This window comes from Oncorhynchus clarkii, chromosome 26, assembly GCF_045791955.1.
Source record: "Oncorhynchus clarkii lewisi isolate Uvic-CL-2024 chromosome 26, UVic_Ocla_1.0, whole genome shotgun sequence".
NCBI lineage: Eukaryota > Metazoa > Chordata > Actinopteri > Salmoniformes > Salmonidae > Oncorhynchus > Oncorhynchus clarkii.
Window position 1 is genome coordinate 41,689,436 of NC_092172.1, and position 23,776 is coordinate 41,713,211.

At 46.1% G+C, this 23,776-nt stretch overlaps 1 protein-coding gene across 1 annotated transcript in view; it reads left to right on the forward strand.

The window, feature by feature from the left end:
• LOC139384621 (multiple epidermal growth factor-like domains protein 11) overlaps positions 1-23,776 on the forward strand; it is a 220,266-nt gene that overhangs the window by 141,142 nt on the left and 55,348 nt on the right. Inside the window, exons 8-9 of the mRNA XM_071129439.1 lie at positions 10,010-10,130; positions 22,167-22,330. Of these exons, the coding sequence (XP_070985540.1) occupies positions 10,010-10,130; positions 22,167-22,330 (285 nt within the window). The remainder of the gene's footprint in view (positions 1-10,009; positions 10,131-22,166; positions 22,331-23,776) is intronic.

Genomic DNA, 23,776 nt, shown 5'->3' on the forward strand with positions numbered 1-23,776 from the left:
CTCTCTGTAGAATGTCCATGGTCCTCTCTCTCTGTAGAATGTCCATGGTCCTCTCTTTATTTAGCCAGCTGTCAGAATCCCAACCCGTCCATCTTCATTCTAGGCCTGACCCTGCTCTCTGATCCTAGGAAATGTCCTCTCTCTCTGTAGAATGTCCATGGTCCTCTCTTTATTTAGCCAGCTGTCAGAATCCCAACCCGTCCATCTTCATTCTAGGCCTGACCCTGCTCTCTGATCCTAGGAAATGTCCTCTTCTCTGATTAGGACCACTTTTCTAAATTAGCATACGGACAGTTTCATGGCAAAACTGCATTAATACTCACAGTAATCATTCACTAAACAGGATACAAACAAACTACAGTTTAACTTGAAACATGTTATAATTTAACAGAATCCATCATATGGCTGTCAATCAGCTAGACTGTCACGCACACACACACACACACGCACGCACGCACACACACACACACACACACACACACACATCTCTTCCATTGACATCTACTGAACACTACTGCAGTCATCTCTAGTGCTTTCTCCAGGACTACCATCTACTGAACACTACTGTAGTCATCTCTAGTGCTTTTTCCAGGACTACCATCTACTGAACACTACTGTAGTCATCTCTAGTGCTTTTTCCAGGACTACCATCTACTGAACACTACTGCAGTCATCTCTAGTGCTTTCTCCAGGACTACCATCTACTGAACACTACTGTAGTCATCTCTAGTGCTTTCTCCAGGACTACCATCTACTGAACACTACTGTAGTCGTCTCTAGTGCTTTCTCCAGGACTACCATCTACTGAACACTACTGTAGTCATCTCTAATGCTTTCTCCAGGACTACCATCTACTGAACACTACTGTAGTCGTCTCTAGTGCTTTCTCCAGGACTACCATCTACTGAACACTACTGTAGTCATCTCTAGTGCTTTCTCCAGGACTACCATCTACTGAACACTACTGTAGTCATCTCTAGTGCTTTCTCCAGGACTACCATCTACTGACCACTACTGTAGTCATCTCTAGTGCTTTCTCCGGGACTACCATCTACTGAACACTACTGTAGTCATCTCTAGTGCTTTCTCCAGGACTACCATCTACTGAACACTACTGTAGTCATCTCTAGTGCTTTCTCCAGGACTACCATCTACTGAACACTACTGTAGTCATCTCTAGTGCTTTCTCCAGGACTACCATCTACTGAACACTACTGCAGTCATCTCTAGTGCTTTCTCCAGGACTACCATCTACTGAACACTACTGTAGTCATCTCTAGTGCTTTCTCCAGGACTACCATCTACTGAACACTACTGTAGTCGTCTCTAGTGCTTTCTCCAGGACTACCATCTACTGAACACTACTGTAGTCATCTCTAATGCTTTCTCCAGGACTACCATCTACTGAACACTACTGTAGTCGTCTCTAGTGCTTTCTCCAGGACTACCATCTACTGAACACTACTGTAGTCATCTCTAGTGCTTTCTCCAGGACTACCATCTACTGACCACTACTGTAGTCATCTCTAGTGCTTTCTCCGGGACTACCATCTACTGAACACTACTGTAGTCATCTCTAGTGCTTTCTCCAGGACTACCATCTACTGAACACTACTGTAGTCATCTCTAGTGCTTTCTCCAGGACTACCATCTACTGAACACTCACTCTCTTTCTTTAACTACCTCACTCTCTTTCTAACACTCATCTTTTTCTTCCGTCTCTTCGTTTGTTTAACTTTGTGAATATTAGATGAAGGGTAATTATAAGACATAGGGTTGGTGGTGGGGGGGTGGGGGGGGGGGGTCTGCTGTCTTAATTCGACATGGTTCATAATTAATTGAATCAGCACAGTGCTGTACTGTAGGTGGAGGTCCTGCTCAAAGGAGTGTCATAGAGAGATTCCCAGAGGAGAGGAGAGGAGAGGAGAGGAGAGGAGAGGAGAGGAGAGGAGAGGAGAGGAGAGGAGAGGAGAGGGGAGGAGGAGAGGATTATGTACTGGGATTATGTACTGGGATTATGTACTGGGATTATGCACTGGGATTATGTACTGAGATTATGTACTGGGATTATGTACTGGGATTATGTACTGGGATTATGTACTGGGATTATGTACTGGGATTATGTACTAATAGTGGATCTCAGATTTACTCAGGAAACACAAGCCTACGACACAGCGTAGGAACAGCCTTTAGACCTAGTGTTTATTGTGTTCATTTAGTCAATAGTTGTTTATCTATTAATTACTCCAAGCTCCAGAATGGTTTGTGCTGAGCGTTATGTCTCTGTGGTCTGCCAGAGTACTGTAGTTGTTGTAACGTGTCAGTAACCTGAATAATACTGAGTAATCTAGTCACACTGATAGACCACTGAGGTTGACAGGACGGGCTCAGCCAACATGATCAGTCAACACGGTCAGTCAACACGATCAGTCAACACGATCAGTCAACACGAACAGTCAACACAATCAGTCAACACAATCAGTCAACATGGTAATGCTTTATACTCAGACTAGAATACCACAGTAGATCGTTGTATCCTTAGAGAAGAAAGGAGAGATTTCAGACTAGAATACCACAGTAGATTGCTGTATCCTTAGAGAAGAAAGGAGAGATTACAGACTAGAATACCACAGTAGATTGCTGTATCCTTAGAGAAGAAAGGAGAGATTTCAGACTAGAATACCACAGTAGATTGTTCTGTCTTTAGAGAAGAAAGGAGAGATTACAGACTAGAATGCCACAGTAGATCGTTGTATCCTTAGAGAAGAAAGGAGAGATTACAGACTAGAATACCACAGTAGATCGTTGTATCCTCAGAGAAGAAAGGAGAGATTACAGACTAGAATACCACAGTAGATCGTTGTATCCTCAGAGAAGAAAGGAGAGATTACAGACTAGAATACCACAGTAGATCTATGGACTTCACAGGGAGTTCACATTGTGATCAAAGCAACACTGTGGTCTGTAGATTTGCTTGTTGGTCTGTCCCGGGGAACATGTACAGCGTGTCTGGGTTGAAAAGGCAGTTGACTCCAAAGTAAAAGTTTGTCAGATGTTTTCAGACCTCAAAAGTGGTGTAGTGTTGAGATGAGTGTCTGTGTTTCATGCCATCTGCTGCGTGAACGTGGATCCAACTTTACATCTGAATCCCAAATGAATCAGTCTAAAATTATTGAATTAGACGGTGCCTATATTTCCCTATCATTGGGGATTCAGACAAATATGTATCTAAACAACAACAACAACAGATGGTGTGGAAAATGAACTCATCTCAACTTTAGATCACATTTTGAGGCTTGAAAACTTCAAACTAACTTTTGATTTAGGAGGGAACATATTGATCCAAACACTGTTAAAGTTTCACTAAGGTCTTATTAAAATATCGCTTGTGGAAACAGGGAAACTACCTCTCTCTCTGTCGCTCTCTCTGTCGCTCTCTCTGTCTCTCTCTCTCTGTCTCTCTCTGTCGCTCTCTCTGTCTCTCTCTGTCTCTCTCTCTGTCGCTCTCTCTGTCTCTGTCTCTCTGTCTCTGTCGCTCTCTCTGTCTCTCTGTCTCTCTGTCTCTCTCTGTCGCTCTCTCTGTCTCTCTCTGTCTCTCTCTCTGTCGCTCTCTCTGTCTCTGTCTCTCTGTCTCTGTCGCTCTCTCTGTCTTTCTCTGTCGCTCTATCTGTCTCTCTCTGTCTCTCTCTCTGTCGCTCTCTCTGTCTTTCTCTCTGTCTCTCTCTGTCTCTCTGTCTCTCTGTCTCTCTCTGTCGCTCTCTCTGTCTCTCTCTGTCTCTCTCTCTGTCGCTCTCTCTGTCTCTGTCTCTCTGTCTCTGTCGCTCTCTCTGTCTTTCTCTGTCGCTCTCTCTGTCTCTCTCTGTCTCTCTCTCTGTCGCTCTCTCTGTCTCTCTCTGTCTCTCTGTCTCTCTGTCTCTCTCTGTCGCTCTCTCTGTCTCTCTCTCTGTCTCTGTCGCTCTCTCTGTCTCTCTGTCTCTCTCTGTCGCTCTCTCTGTCTCTCTCTGTCTCTCTCTCTGTCGCTCTCTCTGTCTCTGTCTCTCTGTCTCTGTCGCTCTCTCTGTCTTTCTCTGTCGCTCTCTCTGTCTCTCTCTGTCTCTCTCTCTGTCGCTCTCTCTGTCTCTATGTCTCTCTCTGTCTCTCTCTGTCTCTCTCTCCTCTCTGTCTCTCTCTGTCTCTCTCTCTGTCGCTCTCTCTGTCTCTGTCTCTCTGTCTCTGTCGCTCTCTCTGTCTTTCTCTGTCACTCTCTCTGTCTCTCTCTGTCTCTCTCTCTGTCGCTCTCTCTGTCTCTATGTCTCTCTCTGTCTCTCTGTATCTCTCTCTGTCTCTCTCTGTCTCTCTGTCTCTCTCGCTCTATGTCTCTCTGTCTCTCTGTCTTTCTCTGTCTGTCTCTCTGTGTCTCTGTCTCTGTCTCTCTCTGTCTCTGTCTCTCTGTCTTTCTCTGTCTCTGTCTCTCTGTGTCTCTGTCTCTCTCTCTGTCTCTGTCTCTCTCTGTCTCTCTCTTTCTCTCTCTCGTTCTATGTCTCTGTCTTTCTCTGTCTCTCTCTATGTCTCTCTCTCTCTCTCTTTCTCTCTCTCATTCTATGTCTCTCTGTCTCTCTCTGTCTCTCTCAGTGCATGCTGGGAGTGTTTGTAGTTGAGAGGCAGTGTGGAGGGCTCTGTCCATACATTCTTGCTTTTTTTCTTGGTATTTTTTATTTTCTATGGTGGAGGGTTAACGGTGGTTTAGCTGTACCCACTATTTTCGTTCAAAGTTAGGGAGGAACGGGACGGAGTTTTAGTTTCCTGGGGTTTGAACGGCGAGGTGTGAGCGATGGCTTCACAGCCTAGCACGGAGGAGACGCTGTCGATACGTCATGGATTCAGGTGTGTTCCTGAGAATGGAGTTAATTTGGAAGAGGTTCTGCTCGTGGTCGGTGAACAGGTAGGAGCTGAATTTATACATTCTGCATCCAGTGTTAACAAAGTTGTGGTTGTGTTCATGAAAAGAGTACATTTATTGGACAGGCTGATTGCTAGTGGAATATTCGTGTTGTTGCTGATTTCTCCTCTTCCGACTCCTTCGACCAGGGCTGTAGTTGTGAATCTGCCTCCGTTTATTACGGACGATCAGATCAGGAAAAAGCTGAGTGGTTTTGTTAAGTTTGCTAGTGGTTTTTCCTGTACTGTCGGCAGGTTTCCAGGCAGACACCGTTGAGCATGTTGTTTCCTTCCGGAATATTCATGTTTCTGAACTACGATAACAGTTAAATGTGCATTTTAAAGTGAGGCATGGGGAGGGGCTCTACGCAGGGTTTGCCAGCACAGATTGTCTACGGTGTTTTGAGTGTGCGGATTTGGGGCATAAGAGCTTTGCGTGTCCACATAAACGCCGTAGACAAGGTGAGGGTACAGGACTGGGTCTAGTCAGGCTATGGATGGTAGTGTAGATGAGGCTGGGTCTAGTCAGACTATGGATGGTAGTGTAGATGAGGCTGGGTCTAGTCAGGCTATGGATGGTAGTGTAGATGAGGCTGGGTCTAGTCATGCTATGGATGGTAGTGTAGATGAGGCTGGGTCTAGTCATGCTATGGATGGTAGTGTAGATGAGGCTGGGTCTAGTCATGCTATGGATGGTAGTGTAGATGAGGCTGGGTCTAGTCATGCTATGGATGGTAGTGTAGATGAGGCTGGGTCTAGTCATGCTATGGATGGTAGTGTAGATGAGGCTGGGTCTAGTCATGCTATGGATGGTAGTGTAGATGAGGCTGGGTCTAGTCAGGCTATGGATGGTAGTGTAGATGAGGCTGGGTCTAGTCATGCTATGGATGGTAGTGTAGATGAGGCTGGGTCTAGTCATGCTATGGATGGTAGTGTAGATGAGGCTGGGTCTAGTCATGCTATGGATGGTAGTGTAGATGAGGCTGGGTCTAGTCAGGCTATGGATGGTAGTGTAGATGAGGCTGGGTCTAGTCATGCTATGGATGGTAGTGTAGATGAGGCTGGGTCTAGTCAGGCTATGGATGGTAGTGTAGATGAGGCTGGGTCTAGTCAGGCTATGGATGGTGGGGTAGATGAGGCTGGGTCTAGTCAAATTATGGGTGGTGGTGTAGATGAGGCTGGGTCTAGTCATGCTATGGATGGTGGGGTAGCGGAGGCTGGGTCTAGTCATGCTATGGAGGGTAGTGTAGATGAGGCTGGGTCTAGTCAGGCTATGGATGGTGTGGTAGATGAGGCTGGGTCTAGTCAGGCTAGAGATGGTGGGGTAGCTGAGGCTGGGTCTAGTCAGTCTATGGATGGTGGGGTAGATGAGGCTGGGTCTAGTCAAGTTATGGGTGGTGGTGTAGATGAGGCTGGGTCTAGTCAGGTTATGCTAGTGGATGAGGAGAGTATAGTGGGGAAGTGTAAGAGACTAGGGGGGGTGTCAAGCGGAAAATGAAAAAAGGGGAGAAGAAAGGAGGTGGGAGGGGAGAGGCTGGTGTGGTCAAAGGAACCTGAGAGGCTGGTGTGGTCAAAGGAACCTTTGCCTGGTGCTGGGGGGGGATCAGGATGAGATATGGAGTTGGAGATGAGGAGGCTTTCTTTTCAGACTCCTCCTCAATGGGTCCAGAGCTGACAGCCAATCAGGCAGAAGGGTCAAAGTACACGGTGAGGGAACTGTTAACTGAATGAGAGATGAAGAAGGTTCATCTTGAATCTTTATTTGATTTTTTTTCACTTTTTTCTCCCCAATTGGTAGTTACAGTCTTGTCTCATCGCTGCAACTCCCGTACAGACTCGGGAGAGGTGAAGGTCGAGAGCCATGCGTCCTCCGAAACACAACCCAACCTAGCCGCACTGCTTCTTGATGCACATCCAACCCGGAAGCCAGCCGTACCGATGTGTCGGAGGAAACACCGTACACCTGGCGACCTGGTCAGCGTGCACTGCGCCCGGCCCGCCACAGGAGTCGCTAGTGCGCGATGGAGGATATCCCTGTCGGCCAAACCCTCCCTAACTCGAACGAGGCTGGGCCAATTGTGCGTCGCCCCATGGACCTCCCGGTTACAGCCGGCTGCGACAGAGCCTTGGCTCGAACCCAGAATCTCTGGTGGCACAGCTAGCACTGCGATTTAGGTTGACGAAGTGGGTCACAACAGTGTGTCAGGGTGGTGTGGTCAAAGGAACCTGAGAGGCTGGTGTGGTCAAAGGAACCTGTGAGGCTGGTGTGGTCAAAGGATCCTGAGAGGCTGGTGTGGTCAAAGGAACCTGTGAGGCTGGTGTGGTCAAATGATCCTGAGAGGCTGGTGTGGTCAAAGGATCCTGAGAGGCTGGTGTGGTCAAAGGAACCTGAGAGGCTGGTGTGGTCAAAGGAACCTGAGAGGCTGGTGTGGTCAAAGGATCCTGAGAGGCTGGTGTGGTCAAAGGAACCTGAGAGGCTGGTGTGGTCAAAGGAACCTGAGAGGCTGGTGTGGTCAAAGGAACCTGTGAGGCTGGTGTGGTCAAAGGAACCTGAGAGGCTGGTGTGGTCAAAGGAACCTGAGAGGCTGGTGTGGTCAAAGGAACCTTTGCCTGGTGCTGGGGGGGGGGGGGATCAGGATGGGAGATGGAGTTGGGTCTACCTTCAGACACTGTTTAGATGTATAGTTTCCTTCTGGCACTGGGGCTTTTTGAGCTTTGCTCTTTGGGTAGGCCCGCTCAATATAAATGTCACCAGAGATGTGGGAAAGAGGAGTCTTTTGGGTGAATATGTAAAACAAAACAAAAGTACAGGTGTTGTTTCTGCAGGAGATACATAGTGATGTGCTGAATGAAGTCGATTGGGGTCTCTGGTGGAAAAGGGGTAAGTGTGCTGAGCCATGGGACAAATATAAGTGCAGGGGTGGCAGTCTTTTTTGCACCGAGGCTGGCGGTAAAAATGTGCTCCTCAAAGGAGGTGTGTAGGGGTAGACTGCTTGTCGTAAAAGCAGAAATTAACAACTAGGGGTTTTGTCCTTATAAATGTGTATGCACCTAACACAGGGAGGGAGAGGGAGCGTCTGTTTGGGTGTCTTAGACAGGAACTCTCGCAGGTAGCGCCTGAGGAGACGCTGGTGGTCGCGGGGACTGGAACTGCACAATGGATTTTACGAAAGACAGAAATTGGGAGGAGCCTCATTCAGGCACAGTGGGAGTGTTAAGGGACGTCATTAATAAGTGCATCGAGGATGTCGTCCCCACAGTGACTGTACGTACATACCCCAACCAGAAGCCATGGATTACAGGCAACATCTGCACTGAGCTAAAGGGTAGAGCTGCCACTTTCAAGGAGCGGGAATCAAACCCGGAAGTTTATAAGAAATCCCGCTATGCCCTCAGACTAACCATCAAACAGGCAAAGTGTCAATACAGGACTAAGATTGAATCGTACTACACTGGCTCCGACGCTCGTCGGGTTTGGCAGGGCTTGCAAACCATTACAGACTACAAAGGGAAGCACAGCCGAGAGCTGCCCAGTGACACAAGTCTACCAGACGAGTTAGATCACTTCTATACTCGCTTCGAGGCAAGTAACACTGAAACATGCATGAGATCATCAGCTGTTCTGGACGACTGTATGATCACACTCTCCGCAGCCGATGTGAGTAAGACCTTTAAACAGGTCAACATTCACAAGACCGCAGGGCCAGACAGATTATCAGGATGTGTACTCCGAGCATGCGCTGACCAACTGGCAAGTGTCTTCACTGACATTTTCAACCTCTCCCTGTCTGAGTCTGTAATACCAACATGTTTCAAGCAGACCACCATAGTCTCTGTGCCCAAGAACACTAAGGTAACCTGCCTAAGTGACTACCGACCCGTATCACTCACGTCTGTAGCCATGAAATGCTTAATAAACAGGAATAACGTCTCTTAGGCTGTTGGGTAGATTCCTGGAGGAGGTCCAGGAGGCCCTGTCTGAGCCGGTAAGAGGGGTGTTCGAGTGGCCAAAAGGGGGAGGAGCCACCAATGTTGCCACCACAGCAGGTGACTGCAGAGACTGGGGACTTGCAAGGGGGTCGGGAGGACCCTGGGGGAGTTTGATGGCCTGGGGGAGTTTGAGGGGGTGGGAGGTTAAAGCCCTCTACAACCTCTGCGTTAAGGTGAGGAACATTAGGAGCCTACCAGGAGTGAAGGCACATCAGTGGCAGGGGCTATGTAGGGAGAAGAGTATGGTGCGTTTTAGATGGAGGGGGCTCTACAAACCCCCAGTACCAAAGAGGTCAGGGGACCTCCAGTGGAGGGTTCTACATGGAGCCCTGGACAGTAACAGCTGGTTGGCACGGGTCGACCCGAGAGTTGGACTGGGGTGTCCTTTCTGTGTCATGAGTGAAACTGTGCATCATGGGTTTTCTATGTGCGCCAGGTTAATGTCATTATTGGAATGTGTGTGTGAGAGGTTCGGGGGTGGAGTTCACTGTTGGGATATTTATAATGGGGTACAGCTCTTCAAATAAGGAGAAGGCCAAATGTTTGCTCAGTCAAAGTTGTCTATTTGGCGAACGAGGAGGAACAGGGTCAAAGGTAGGGGGATAACAGACCCTTTACTATTATTGAATGGGAAGGCCTCTGCGCGCCTTAGGGTGGAATTTGAGTTGTGTAAAATGCTAAGCAGTGTGGAGATGTTTCAGGAGATGTGGTGTGTCGGGTGGGGAAGACGGGTTGGATGTACGGCTGTAGAAGTGGTGAGGTTTTGGTTATTGTGGTGTGTTGTTTTGTATCGTGGGGTTCAGGGCAAGGTGAGTCTTAGAATAGGGGATATTTGTTTTTAAAGGGGGGCGGGGGCGGGCGGTAGTGGTGAGGTTTAAATGAAATGAGGATGTATCATTAAAGAAAGAAAGTTAAAAAAAAAGTATGTCTCATTCTCTATGTCTCTCTTGCTCACTCTCTCTCTGTCTGTCTGTTTCTGTCTGTCTGTCTCTTCTCTCTCCCTCTCTCTCCCTCCCTCTCTGTCTGTCTGTCTGTCTGTCTCTCTCTCTCTCTCTCTCTCTCTCTCTCTCTCTCTCTCTCTCTCTCTCTCTCTCTCTCTCAGGGTGATGACTGTTCTCTGACCTGTCCTGCTGGGGTGTATGGGGCCAACTGTTCCTCTCCCTGTTCCTGTCACAACCAGATCGCCTGCTCACACATCGACGGATCCTGCATGTGCAGAGAAGGTACTGTACCCTGAATACTGTCATATCTCGCTCTTTCCTTCTCTCCTCTCTCTCTCTCTCTTTTCTCTCTCTTTAAGAATGTATCTGCGTTGTATGTTGTTAGCTAGCTAGCCAGACATTTTTAGAGGAATGATTCCATACATTTTTAACTGCCAATATGACAACATTCAATTCAAACAATTCTGTCAATCCACAGCCACACGCTGACATCAGTTGATGACAGGACTTAGACAAGTTGTAAATGCAACTAGTACTGATTTGGTATTATATAACAGCACTCACAGCTTTCCAAGAAAACAGAAATTTAGACATTTATGGACTGTTTACAGATCTTTTATTTAACCTTAATTTAACCAGGCAAATCAATTAAGAACAAATCAAATCAAATCAAATGTATTTATACAGCCCTTCGTACATCAGCTGATATCGCAAAGTGCTGTACAGAAACCCAGCCTAAAACCCCAAACAGCAAGCAATGCAGGTGTAGAAGCACGGTGGCTAGAAAAACTCCTACAATGACAGCCTACCCCGGCCAACGCTGGGCCAATTGTGTGCCGCCCTATGGGACTCCCAATCATGGCCGGTTGTGATACAGCCTGGAACCGAACCAGGGTCTGTAGTGGCGCCTCTAGCACTGAGATGCAATGCCATCGACGACTGCGCCACTCTGGAGCCCTAGTTAAAGAGGCTAGTTCTACAATTAGACTGGTTTGGATTTCTCCCTGACCAATATGGCTGCCATTTTCACCACATTCTGGAACTTTGAGGGTTGATGATGTAGCCCCTCTAGTAATTCAATAGAATCTCAATGAGATCTCAACTATATTACTAGACAGACAGACACGTTCTAGTAACTATATTACCAGACAGACAGACAAGTTGCAGTAACTTATATTACTAGACAGACAGACAGACATGTTGTAGTAACTATATTAACAGACAGACAAGTTGTAGTAACTATATTACCAGACAAACAAGCTGTAGTAACTATATTACCAGACAGACAGACAAGTTGCAGTAACTTATATTACTAGACAGACAGACAGACATGTTGTAGTAACTATATTAACAGACAGACAAGTTGTAGTAACTATATTACTAGACAGACAAGCTGTAGTAACTATAGTAACTATATTACCAGACAGACAAGCTGTAGTAACTATAGTAACTATATTACCAGACAGACAGACAAGCTGCAGTAACTATAGTAACAATATTACTAGACAGACAGACGAGTTGTAGTAACTATATTACTAGACAGACAAGCTGTAGTAACTATAGTAACTATATTACCAGACAGACAGACAGGCTGTAGTATCTATAGTAACTATATTACCAGACAGACAGACAAGCTGTAGTAACTATAGTAACTATATTACCAGACAGACAGACGAGCTGCAGTAACTATAGTAACAATATTACTAGACAGACAGACGAGTTGTAGTAACTATATTACTAGACAGACAAGCTGTAGTAACTATAGTAACTATATTACCAGACAGACAGACAGGCTGTAGTATCTATAGTAACTATATTACCAGACAGACAGACAAGCTGTAGTAACTATAGTAACTATATTAACAGACAGACAGACAAGCTGTAGTAACTATAGTAACTATATTACCAGAAAGACAGACAAGCTGTAGTAACTATAGTAACTATATTACCAGACAGACAGACAAGCTGTAGTAACTATAGTAACTATATTACCAGACAGATGGACAAGCTGTAGTAACTATAGTAACTATATTACCAGACAGACAGACAAGCTGTAGTAACTATAGTAACTGTATTACTAGACAGACAAGCTGTAGTAACTATAGTAACTATATTACCAGACAGACAAGCTGTAGTAACTATAGTAACTATATTACCAGACAGACAGACAAGCTGTAGTAACTATAGTAACTGTATTACTAGACAGACAAGCTGTTGTAACTATAGTAACTATATTACCAGACAGACAGGCTGTAGTATCTATAGTAACTATATTACCAGACAGACAAGCTGTAGTAACTATAGTAACTATATTACCAGACAGACAGGTTGTAGTATCTATAGTAACTATATTACCAGACAGACAGACAAGCTGTAGTAACTATAGTAACTATATTACCAGACAGACAAGCTGTAGTAACTATAGTAACTATATTACCAGACAGATGGACAAGCTGTAGTAACTATAGTAACTATATTACCAGACAGACAAGCTGTAGTAACTATAGTAACTATATTACTAGACAGACAGACAAGCTGTAGTAACTATAGTAACTATATTACTAGACAGACAGACAAGCTGTAGTAACTATAGTAACTATATTACCAGACAGACAGACAAGCTGTAGTAACTATAGTAACTATATTACCAGACAGACAGACAAGCTGTAGTAACTATAGTAACTATATTACTAGACAGACAGACACGCTGTAGTAACTATAGTAACTATATTACCAGACAGACAAGCTGTGGTAACTCTAGTAACTGTATTACCAGACAGACAGACAAGCTGTAGTAACTATAGTAACTATATTACTAGACAGACAGACAAGCTGTAGTAACTATATTACCAGACAGACAAGCTGTAGTAACTCTAGTAACTATATTACCAGACAGACAAGCTGTAGTAACTATAGTAACTATATTACCAGACAGACAGACAAGCTGTAGTATCTATAGTAACTATATTACCAGACAGACAGACAAGCTGTATGTAATGACGTTCGTCTGTACGAGAGGCGGACCAAAGCGCAGCGTGGTTGTTTTGATTCATGTTTTAATAAAAACTTCACATGAACAAACTAACAAAAACAAGAAATGTGAAAACGCAAAACAGCCCTATCCTGTGACAACAAACACAGTGACAGGAACAATCACCCACAAACACACAGTGAAACCCAGGCTACCTAAGTATGATTCTCAATCAGAGACAACTAATGACACCTGCCTCTGATTGAGAACCATACTAGGCCGAAACATAGAAATACCCAAATCATAGAAAAACAAACATAGACTGCCCACCCAACTCACGCCCTGACCATACTAACTACATACAAAACAAAGGAAATAGAGGTCAGAACGTGACAGTACCCCCCCCCAAAGGTGCGGACTCCGTCCGCAAAACCTTGACCTATAGGGGAGGGTCTGGGTGGGCGTCTGTCCGCGGTGGCGGCTCTGGCGCGGGACGCGGACCCCACTTCACCATTGTCTTAGTCCGCCTTATTGTCCGCCTCCGTGGCTTTCTCACCATGGCCACCCTTCTCAATGACCCCACTGGACAGAGGGGCTGTCTGGGACAGAGGGGCAGCTCGGGACAGAGGTGGGGCAGCTGCTCGGGACAGAGGGACAGCTGCTCGGGACAGAGGGGCAGCTGCTCGGGACAGAGGGGCAGCTGCTCGGGACAGAGGGGCAGCTGCTCGGGACAGAGGGGCAGCTGCTCGGAACAGAGGGGCAGCTGCTCGGGGCAGAGGGGCAGCTGCTCGGGGCAGAGGGGCTCCGGCAGCGGCGCCGGACAGGCGGGAGGCTCCGGCAGCGGCGCCGGACAGGCGGGAGGCTCCGGCAGCGGCGCCGGACAGGCGGGAGGCTCCGGCAGCGGCGCCGGACAGGCGGGAGGCTCCGGCAGCGGCGCCGGACAGGCGGGAGGCTCCGGCAGAGGCGCCGGACAGGCGGGAGGCTCCGGCAGAGGCGCCGGACAGGCGGGAGGCTCCGGCAGAGGCGCCGGACAGGCGGGAGGCTCCGGCAGAGGCGCCGGACAGGCGGGAGGCTCCGGCAGAGGCGCCGGACAGGCGGGAGGCTCCGGCAGCGCTGGACAGGAGGAAGGCTCTGGTAGCGCCGGAGAGGCGGGAGACTCCGGCAGCGCTGGAGAGGAGGGAGCCCCTGTAAGGATGGGCCGGAGAGACAGCCTGGTACTGGGGGCTGCCACCGGAGGGCTGGTGCGTGGAGGTGGTGACGGATAGACCGGGCCGTGCAGGCGCACTGGAGCTCTTGAGCACCGAGCCTGCCCAACCTTACCCGGTTGAATGGTCCCGGTCGCCCTGCCAGTGCGGCGAGGTGGAATAGCCCGCACTGGGCTATGCAGGCGAACCGGGGACACCGTGCGCAAGGCTGGTGCCATGTACGCCGGCCCAAGGAGACGCACTGGAGACCAGATGCGTAGAGCCGGCTTCATGGCACTTGGCTCGATGCCCACTCTAGCCCGGCCGATACGCAGAGCTGGAATGTACCGCACCGGGCTGTGCACCCGCACTGGGGACACCGTGCGCTCCACAGCATAACACGGTGCCTGCCCGGTCTCTCTAGCCCCCCGGTAACCACAGGAAGTTGGCTCAGGTCTCCTACCTGGCGTAGCCATACTCCCTGTTAGCCCCCCCCCCAATACATTTTTGGGGCTGACTCCCGGGCTTCCTTGCCAACCGTGTTCCCTCATATTGCCGCCTCTCTGCTTTTGCTGCCTCCAGCTCGGCCTTGGGGCGGCAATATTCTCCTGGCTCTGCCCAGGGTCCTTTCCCGTCTAGAATCTCCTCCCAAGTCCATCTCTCCAAGTAGTGCAGCCTCTCCCACTGCTGCTTCTGCTGCTGCTGCTGTTGCTCCTCCTGCTGCTGCTTTTGCTGCTGCTGCTGTTGCTCCTGCTGCACCAGTCGCTTCTCCTGCTGCTGCCTTTGCTGCTGCTGTTGTTGCTCCTGCTGCACCAGTCGCTTCTCCTGCTGCTGCCTTTGCTGCTGCTGCTGTTGCTCCTGCTGCACCAGTCGCTTCTCCTGCTGCTGCTGTTGCTGCTGCCTCTGTTTACCACGCCGCTTGGTCCTTGGAGGGTGGGTGATTCTGTAATGACGTTCGTCTGTACGAGAGGCGGACCAAAGCGCAGCGTGGTTGTTTTGATTCATGTTTTAATAAAAACTTCACATGAACAAACTAACAAAAACAAGAAATGTGAAAACGCAAAACAGCCCTATCCTGTGACAACAAACACAGTGACAGGAACAATCACCCACAAACACACAGTGAAACCCAGGCTACCTAAGTATGATTCTCAATCAGAGACAACTAATGACACCTGCCTCTGATTGAGAACCATACTAGGCCGAAACATAGAAATACCCAAATCATAGAAAAACAAACATAGACTGCCCACCCAACTCACGCCCTGACCATACTAACTACATACAAAACAAAGGAAATAGAGGTCAGAACGTGACACTGTAGTAACTATAGTAACTATATTACCAGACAGACAGACAAGCTGTAGTAACTATATTACCAGACAGACAGACAAGCTGTAGTAACTATAGTAACTCTATTACCAGACAGACAAACATCCTGTAGTAACTATAGTAACTATATTACCAGACAGACAAGCTGTAGCAACTATATTAACTATATTACCAGACAGACAGACAAGCTGTAGTAACTATAGTAACTATATTACCAGACAGACAGACCTGCTGTAGTAACTATAGTAACTATATTACCAGACAGACAAGCTGTAGTAACTATAGTAGCTATATTACCAGACAAACAGACAAGCTGTAGTAACTCTAGTAACTGTATTACCAGACAGACAGACAAGCTGTAGTAACTATAGTAACTATATTACTAGACAGACATACAAGCTGTAGTAACTCTAGTAACTGTATTACCAGACAGACAGACAAGCTGTAGTAACTATAGTAACTATATTACTAGACAGACAGACAAGCTGTAGTAACTATAGTAACTATATTACCAGACAGACAGACAAGCTGTAGTAACTCTAGTAACTATATTACCAGACAGACAGACAAGCTGTAGTAACTCTAGTAACTATATTACCAGACAGACAAGCTGTAGTAACTATAGTAACTATATTACCAGACAGACAGACAAGCTGTAGTATCTGTAGTAACTATATTACCAGACAGACAGACAAGCTGTAGTAACTATAGTAACTATATTACCAGACAGACAGACAAGCTGTAGTAACTATAGTAACTATATTACTAGACAGACAGACAAGCTGTAGTAACTATAGTAACTATATTACCAGACAGACAAGCTGTAGTAACTCTAGTAACTATATTACCAGACAGACAAGCTGTAGTAACTATAGTAACTATATTACCAGACAGACAGACAAGCTGTAGTAACTATAGTAACTATATTACCAGACAGACAGACAAGCTGTAGTAACTATAGTAACTATATTACCAGACAGCCAGACAAGCTGTAGTAACTATAGTAACTATATTACCAGACAGACAGACAAGCTGTAGTAACTATAGTAACTATATTACCAGACAGACAGACAAGCTGTAGTATCTATAGTAACTATATTACCAGACAGACAGACAAGCTGTAGTAACTATAGTAACTATATTACCAGACAGACAGACGAGTTGTAGTAACTATATTACCAGACAGACAGACAAGCTGTAGTAACTATAGTAACTATGTTACCAGACAGACAGACAAGCTGTAGTAACTATAGTAACTGTATTACCCTTTGCAGTGTAACGGAACCTACCCAAGAACATTAAACTCAACCCACGAATCACATTCTACTCATCAACATACTCCACCCATCAATCAATAGTCCATTAGAATGATGTGGAGACACTAACAATCAGCACTCTATTACAAGGTTCTCATCAGAGAGAGAGGGAGGGAGATAAAGAGAGAGAGAGGGAGCGAGAGAGATAAAGAGAGAGAGAGACAGAGACAGAGAGAGAGAGAGACAGAGAGAGAGAGACAGAGAGAGAGAGACAGAAAGAGACATAGAGAGAGACAGAGAGAGACAGAGAGAGACATAGAGAGACATAGAGAGAGACAGAGAGAGAGACAGAGAGACAGAGAGAAGTGAAGAACTTAACTCCTCTGTTACTTCAGTACTTCTCAATGTCAGCATGTTTAAATATTTACGTGGCTTGGAATCTCCAAGGGAATCATGGGTAATTAAAGACAGACATCAGAGTGGATCTCTGGGAACGACGCTCCGCTCAGCTCCGAGAAGTTCTGAGAGAGAGTGTGGGTGGCTGTCTCAGTCCCACAGTCCTCTGATTACACTGTATAGCTCTCAGATAACTTCTACATGCACGTATAATAACCGTCATCCTACAGTTGACAAAGCTCAGATAACTTCTACATACACACAGAGTATAAACAATCTGTTTCATGTGTTCTGTAGACGCGAGATGTGATTGATTCTGGAGTGAGAGTGTGGAGCTTAGAGCGAGATGTGATTTTGGTTGAGCAGGGGGGTTGGTCAGGGTTTGTCAGGGTTTGTCAGGGGTTTGTCAGGGTTTGTTAGGGGTTTGTCAGGGGTTTGTCAGGGTTTGTCAGGGTTTGTCAGGGGTTTGTCGGGGTTTGTCAGGGGTTTGTCAGGGGTTTGTCGGGGTTTGTCAGGGTTTGTCAGGGGTTTGTCAGGGTTTGTCAGGGGTTTGTCAGGGGTTTGTCGGGGTTTGTCAGGGTTTGTCAGGGGTTTGTCAGGGTTTGTCAGGGGTTTATCAGGGGTTGGTCAGGGTTTGTCAGGGTTTGTTAGGGGTTTGACAGGGGTTTGTCAGGGTTTGTCAGGGGTTTGTCAGGGTTTGTCAGGGTTTGTCAGGGTTTGTTAGGGGTTTGTCAGGGTTTGTCAGGGGTTTGTCAGGGTTTGTCAGGGGTTTGTCAGGGTTTTGTCAGGGGTTTGTCAGGGGTTTGTCAGGGGTTTGTCAGGGTTTGTCAGGGGTTTGTCAGGAGTTTGTCAGGGGTTTGTCAGGGTTTGTCAGGGTTTGTCAGTCTTTTGTCAGGGTTTGTCAGGGTTGGTCAGGGTTGGTCAGGGTTGGTCAGGGTTGGTCGGGGTTTGTCAGGGGTTTGTCAGGGGTTTATCAGGGGTTTGTCAGGGTTTGTCAGGGGTTTATCAGGGGTTTATCAGGGGTTTGTCAGGGTTGGTCGGGGTTTGTCAGGGGTTTGTCAGGGTTTGTCAGGGGTTTGTCAGGGTTTGTCAGGGGTTTGTCAGGGTTTGTCAGGGTTTGTCAGGGGTTTGTCAGGGTTGGTCAGGGTTTGTCAGGGTTTGCCCTGTATGTTAAGGACTGAGTTACTTTGTATTCACTGTACCTTGTCTGTATTTAGTCTGGGCTCATTATATTGTTGACCATTGGGGCTGTTGGTGGGGAGTACAGTAAAGAGAGTAGAGTGCAAATATTACAGATATTACTGTACAGAAAGTACAGTACAGAGAGTATATAGAGTACAGAGAGTATATAGTGTACAGTAAAGAGAGTATAGTACAGATATTACAGATATTACTGTACAGAGAGTACAGTACAGAGAGTATATAGAGTACAGAGAGTATATAGAGTACAGAACAGAGAGTATAGAGAGTACAGAACAGAGAGTATAGAGAGTACAGAGAGTATATAGAGTACAGAGAGTATATAGAGTACAGTAAAGAGAGTATAGTACAGATATTACAGATATTACTGTACAGAGAGTACAGTACAGAGAGTATATAGAGTACAGAGAGTATATAGTGTACAGTAAAGAGAGTATAGTACAGATATTACAGATATTACTGTACAGAGAGTACAGAACAGAGAGTATAAAGAGTACAGAGAGTATATAGAGTACAGAACAGAGAGTATATAGAGTACAGAGAGTATATAGAGTACAGAGAGTATAGAGAGTATATAGAGTACAGAACATAGTATATAGAGTACAGAGAGTATATAGAGTACAGTACAGAGAGTATATAGAGTACAGAGAGTACTGTATAGAGAGTATATAGAGTATACGAGTACAGTATAGAGAGTATATAGAGTATATAGAGTATATAGAGTAAAATACAGAGAGTATATTGAGTATATAGAGTACAGTATAGAGACTATATAGAGTACAGTATAGAGAGTATATAGAGTACAGTACAGAGAGTATATAGAGTACAGAGAGTATAGAGAGTATATAGAGTACAGCACAGAGAGTATATAGAGTACAGTATAGAGAGTATATAGAGTACAGACAATATATAGAGTACAGTACATAGAGAATATAGAGTACAGTAGAGAGTAGATAGAGTACAGTACATAGAGTATATAGAGTGCAGAGAGTACCGTATAGAGAGTATATAGAGTACAATACAGATAGTATATAGAGTATATAGAGCAGTATATGGAGTACAGTATAGAGAGTACATAGAGTACAGTACAGAGAGTATATAGAGTACAGAGAGTATAGAGAGTATATAGAGTACAGAACAGATAGTATATAAAGTACAGAGAGTGAAGTTGTGCTGCAGGACAGAGAGTGAAGTTGTAGATCTGCTGTGTAGAGAGTGAAGTTGTAGATCTGCAGTGTAGAGAGTGAAGTTGTAGATCTGCAGTGTAGATTGTGAAGTTGTAGATCTGCCGTGTAGAGAGTGAAGTTGTAGATCTGCCGTGTAGAGAGTGAAGTTGTAGATCTGCAGTGTAGAGAGTGAAGTTGTAGATCTGCAGTGTAGAGAGTGAAGTTGTAGATCTGCAGTGTAGAGAGTGAAGTTGTAGTTCTGCAGTGTAGAGAGTGAAGTTGTAGATCTGCAGTTTAGAGAGTGAAGTTGTGTTCCAGTGTAGAGAGTGAAGTTGTAGATCTGCAGTGTAGAGAGTGAAGTTGTATATCTGCAGGACAGAGAGTAAAGTTGTAGATCTGCAGTGTAGAAAGTGAAGTTGTAGATCTGCAGTGTAGAGCGTGAAGTTGTATATCTGCAGTGTAGAGAGTGACGTTGTAGATGTGCAGTGTAGAGAGTGAAGTTGTAGATCTGCAGTGTAGATAGTGAAGTTGTAGATCTGCAGTGTAGAGAGTGAAGTTGTAGATCTGCAGTGTAGAGAGTGAAGTTGTATATCTGCAGTGTAGAGAGTGAAGTTGTAGATCTGCAGTGTAGAGATTGAAGTTGTATATCTGCAGTATAGAGAGTGAAGTTGTAGATCTGCAGTGTAGAGAGTGAAGTTGTAGATCTGCAGTGTAGAGAGTGAAGTTGTGCTGCTGGACAGAGAGTGAAGTTGTAGATCTGCAATGTAGAGAGTGAAGTTGTATATCTGCAGTTTAGAGAGTGAAGTTGTAGATCTGCAGTGTAGAGAGTGAAGTTGTGCTGCAGTGTAGAGAGTGAAGTTGTATATCTGCAATGTAGAGAGTGAAGTTGTGCTGCAGTGTAGAGAGTGACGTTGTAGATGTGCAGTGTAGAGAGTGAAGTTGTAGATCTGCAGTGTAGAGAGTGAAGTTGTAGATCTGCAGTGTAGAGAGTGGAGTTGTAGATCTGCAGTGTAGAGAGTGAAGTTGTGTTGCAGTGTAGAGAGTGAAGTTGTAGATCTGCAGTGTAGAGAGTGAAGTTGTAGATCTGCAGTGTAGAGAGTGAAGTTGTAGATCTGCAGTGTAGAGAGGGAAGTTGTAGATCTGCACTGTAGAGAGTGAAGTTGTAGATCTGCAGTGTAGAGAGTGAAGTTGTAGATCTGCAGTGTAGACAGTGAAGTTGTAGATCTGCAGTGTAGAGAGTGAAGTTGTGTTGCAGTGTAGAGAGTGAAGTTGTAGATCTGCAGTGTAGAGAGTGAAGTTGTAGATCTGCAGTGTAGAGAGTTAAGTTGTAGATCTGCCGTGTAGAGAGTGAAGTTGTAGATCTGCCGTGTAGAGAGTGAAGTTGTAGATCTGCAGTGTAGAGAGTGAAGTTGTAGATCTGCAGTGTAGACAGTGAAGTTGTAGATCTGCAGTGTAAAGAGTGAAGTTGTGTTGCAGTGTAGAGAGTGAAGTTGTAGATCTGCAGTGTAGAGAGTTAAGTTGTAGATCTGCCGTGTAGAGAGTGAAGTTGTAGATCTGCAGTGTAGAGAGTGAAGTTGTGTTGCAGTGTAGAGAGTGAAGTTGTAGATCTGCCGTGTAGAGAGTGAAGTTGTAGATCTGCCGTGTAGAGAGTGAAGTTGTGTTGCAGTGTAGAGAGTGAAGTTGTAGATCTGCCGTGTAGAGAGTGAAGTTGTAGATCTGCCGTGTAGAGAGTGAAGTTGTAGATCTGCAGTGTAGAGAGTGAAGTTGTAGATCTGCAGTGTAGAGAGTGAAGTTATAGATCTGCAGTGTAGAGAGTGAAGTTGTAGATCTGCAGTGTAGAGAGTGAAGTTGTAGATCTGCAGTGTAGAGAGTGAAGTTATAGATCTGCAGTGTAGAGAGCGAAGTTGTAGATCTGCAGTGTAGAGAGTGAAGTTGTAGATCTGCAGTGTAGAGAGTGAAGTTATAGATCTGCAGTGTAGATCTGTTCTGTATTCCTGAAGAGCTCATTCATACAGTCACTCAGCACAGTTGTTGGATTTATCTGCTACAATTCTGACATTGACATTGACAGAATGCCATGACAACGGAAACAGATCGTTGACGTTTGGTTTGATTGAACCATGTTATGAGGTAAATGTGTGGTGGTTGGTTGAAATTGCGAACCCTCTTCTTGTACTGCGGTGATGGGGTCCGTTTTATGCGATAATATTGCGATGATGTGACTGTTTTATGAGGTAATAGTGTGCTGATTGGTCAGTTGTATGCTGAAATAGTGTGCTGATTGGTCAGTTTTATGCTGAAATAGTGTGCTGAGTGGTCAAATTTACAAACCCTCACATAATATGCAGAGAGCATTGTTGATTTTGTCAAAAATGTTGCGATTTCAGAATTGAGGAATCCTTCAGGGACCGGTAACTGGAACCTCTTCCTCATGCTCTCCTTCCACTCTCTTTCCCCTCTCCTCTTCCTCATTCTCTCCTTCTACCCTCGTTCCCCTCTCCTCTTCTTCATTCTCTCCTTCTACCCTCGTTCCCCTCTCCTCTTCCTCATTCTTTCCTTCTACCCTCTTTCCCCTCTCCTCTTCCTCATTCTCTCCTTCTACCTTCGTTCCCTTCTCCTCTTCCTCATTCTCTCCTTCTACCCTCTTTCCTCTCTCCTCTTCCTCATTCTCTCCTTCTACCCTCTTTCCCCTCTCCTCTTCCTCATTCTCTCCTTCTACCCTCGTTCCCTTCTCCTCTTCCTCATTCTCTACTTCTACCCTTGTTCCCCTCTCTTCTCGCCACCCTTCCTCCCACTCCTCCTGTCCTCTCCAGGTTGGCAGGGTGTGGATTGTACCATCTCGTGCTCCAGTGATACCTGGGGTCTGAACTGTAATCAGACGTGCCTGTGTGCCAACGGGGCGGCCTGTGGCCCGGGCAATGGAACCTGTACCTGCGCCCCCGGCTGGATGGACGAGTACTGTGACACAACCTGTCCCGTGAGTAAGAGAGAGAGAGAGAGAGAGACAGAGCGAGAGAGAGAGGCAGAGAGAGGGAGAGGGAGAGAGAGAGAGAAGGAGAGGGAGAGAGAGAGAGAGAGAGAGAGAGAGAGATCAAACAAATCACATGTTATTGGTCACATCCGCCCCATAAAACTGGTGTAGACTTTAGCATGAAATGCTTATTTACGAGCCCTTCCCAACGATACAGAATATAGTAACTCAAGAGGAATAAAATAAAATACACAAGACTAGAGCTATTTTTGTAGCTGTTTACATTCCACCACAGTCAAGAGGTTGGCTGCATTGAATGAGCTGTATTCCGCCCTAAGCAAACAGGAAAACGCTCACCCAGAGCCGACGCTCCTAGTGGCCGGGGACTTTAATGCAGGGAAACTTAAATCAGTTTTACTTCATTTCTATCAACATGTTAAATGTGCAAAACCCTGGACCACCTTTACTCCACACACGGAGACCCATACAAACCTCTCCCTCTAGACCACCTTTACTCCACACACGGAGACCCATACAAACCTCTCCCTCTAGACCACCTTTACTCCACACACGGAGACCCATACAAACCTCTCCCTCTAGACCACCTTTACTCCACACACGGAGACCCATACAAACCTCTCCCTCTAGACCACCTTTACTCCACACACGGAGACCCATACAAAGCTCTCCCTCTAGACCACCTTTACTCCACACACGGAGACCCATACAAAGCTCTCCCTCGCCCTCCATTTGGTAAATCTGACCATAATTCTATCCTCCTGATTCCTGCTTACAAGCACAAATGAAAGCAGGAAGCACCAGTGACTCTGTCTATAAAAAAGTGGTCAGATGAAGCAGATGCTAAACTACAGGACTGTTTTGCTATCACAGACTGGAACATGTTCCGTTGTTCCTCCAATGGCATTGAGGAGTACGCCACATCAGTCATTGGCTTCATCAATAAATGCATCGATGACGTCGTCCCCACAGTGACCGTACGTACATACCCCAACCAGAAGCCATGGATTAGAGGCAACATCCGCACTGAGCTAAAGGCTAGTGCTTTAAACAGGTCAACATTCACAAGGCCGCTGGGCCAGACGGATTACCAGGACGTGTACTGCGAGCATGCGCAGACCAACTGGTAAGTGTCTTCACTGACATTTTCAACCTCTCCCTTACGCCTCTATACCAGGCGGTGTCAGAACTCCTGGGTCTGTAATACCAACATGTTTCAAGCAGACCACCATAGTCTCTGTGCCCAAGAACACTAAGGTGACCTGCCTAAATGACTTCTGACCTGTATCACTCACATCTGTAGCCATGAAGTGCTTCTAAAGGCTGGTCATGGCTCACATCAACACCATTATCCCAGAAACCCTAGACCCACTCCAATTTGCATACCGCACCAACAGATCCACAGATGATGCAATCTCTATTGCACTCTACACT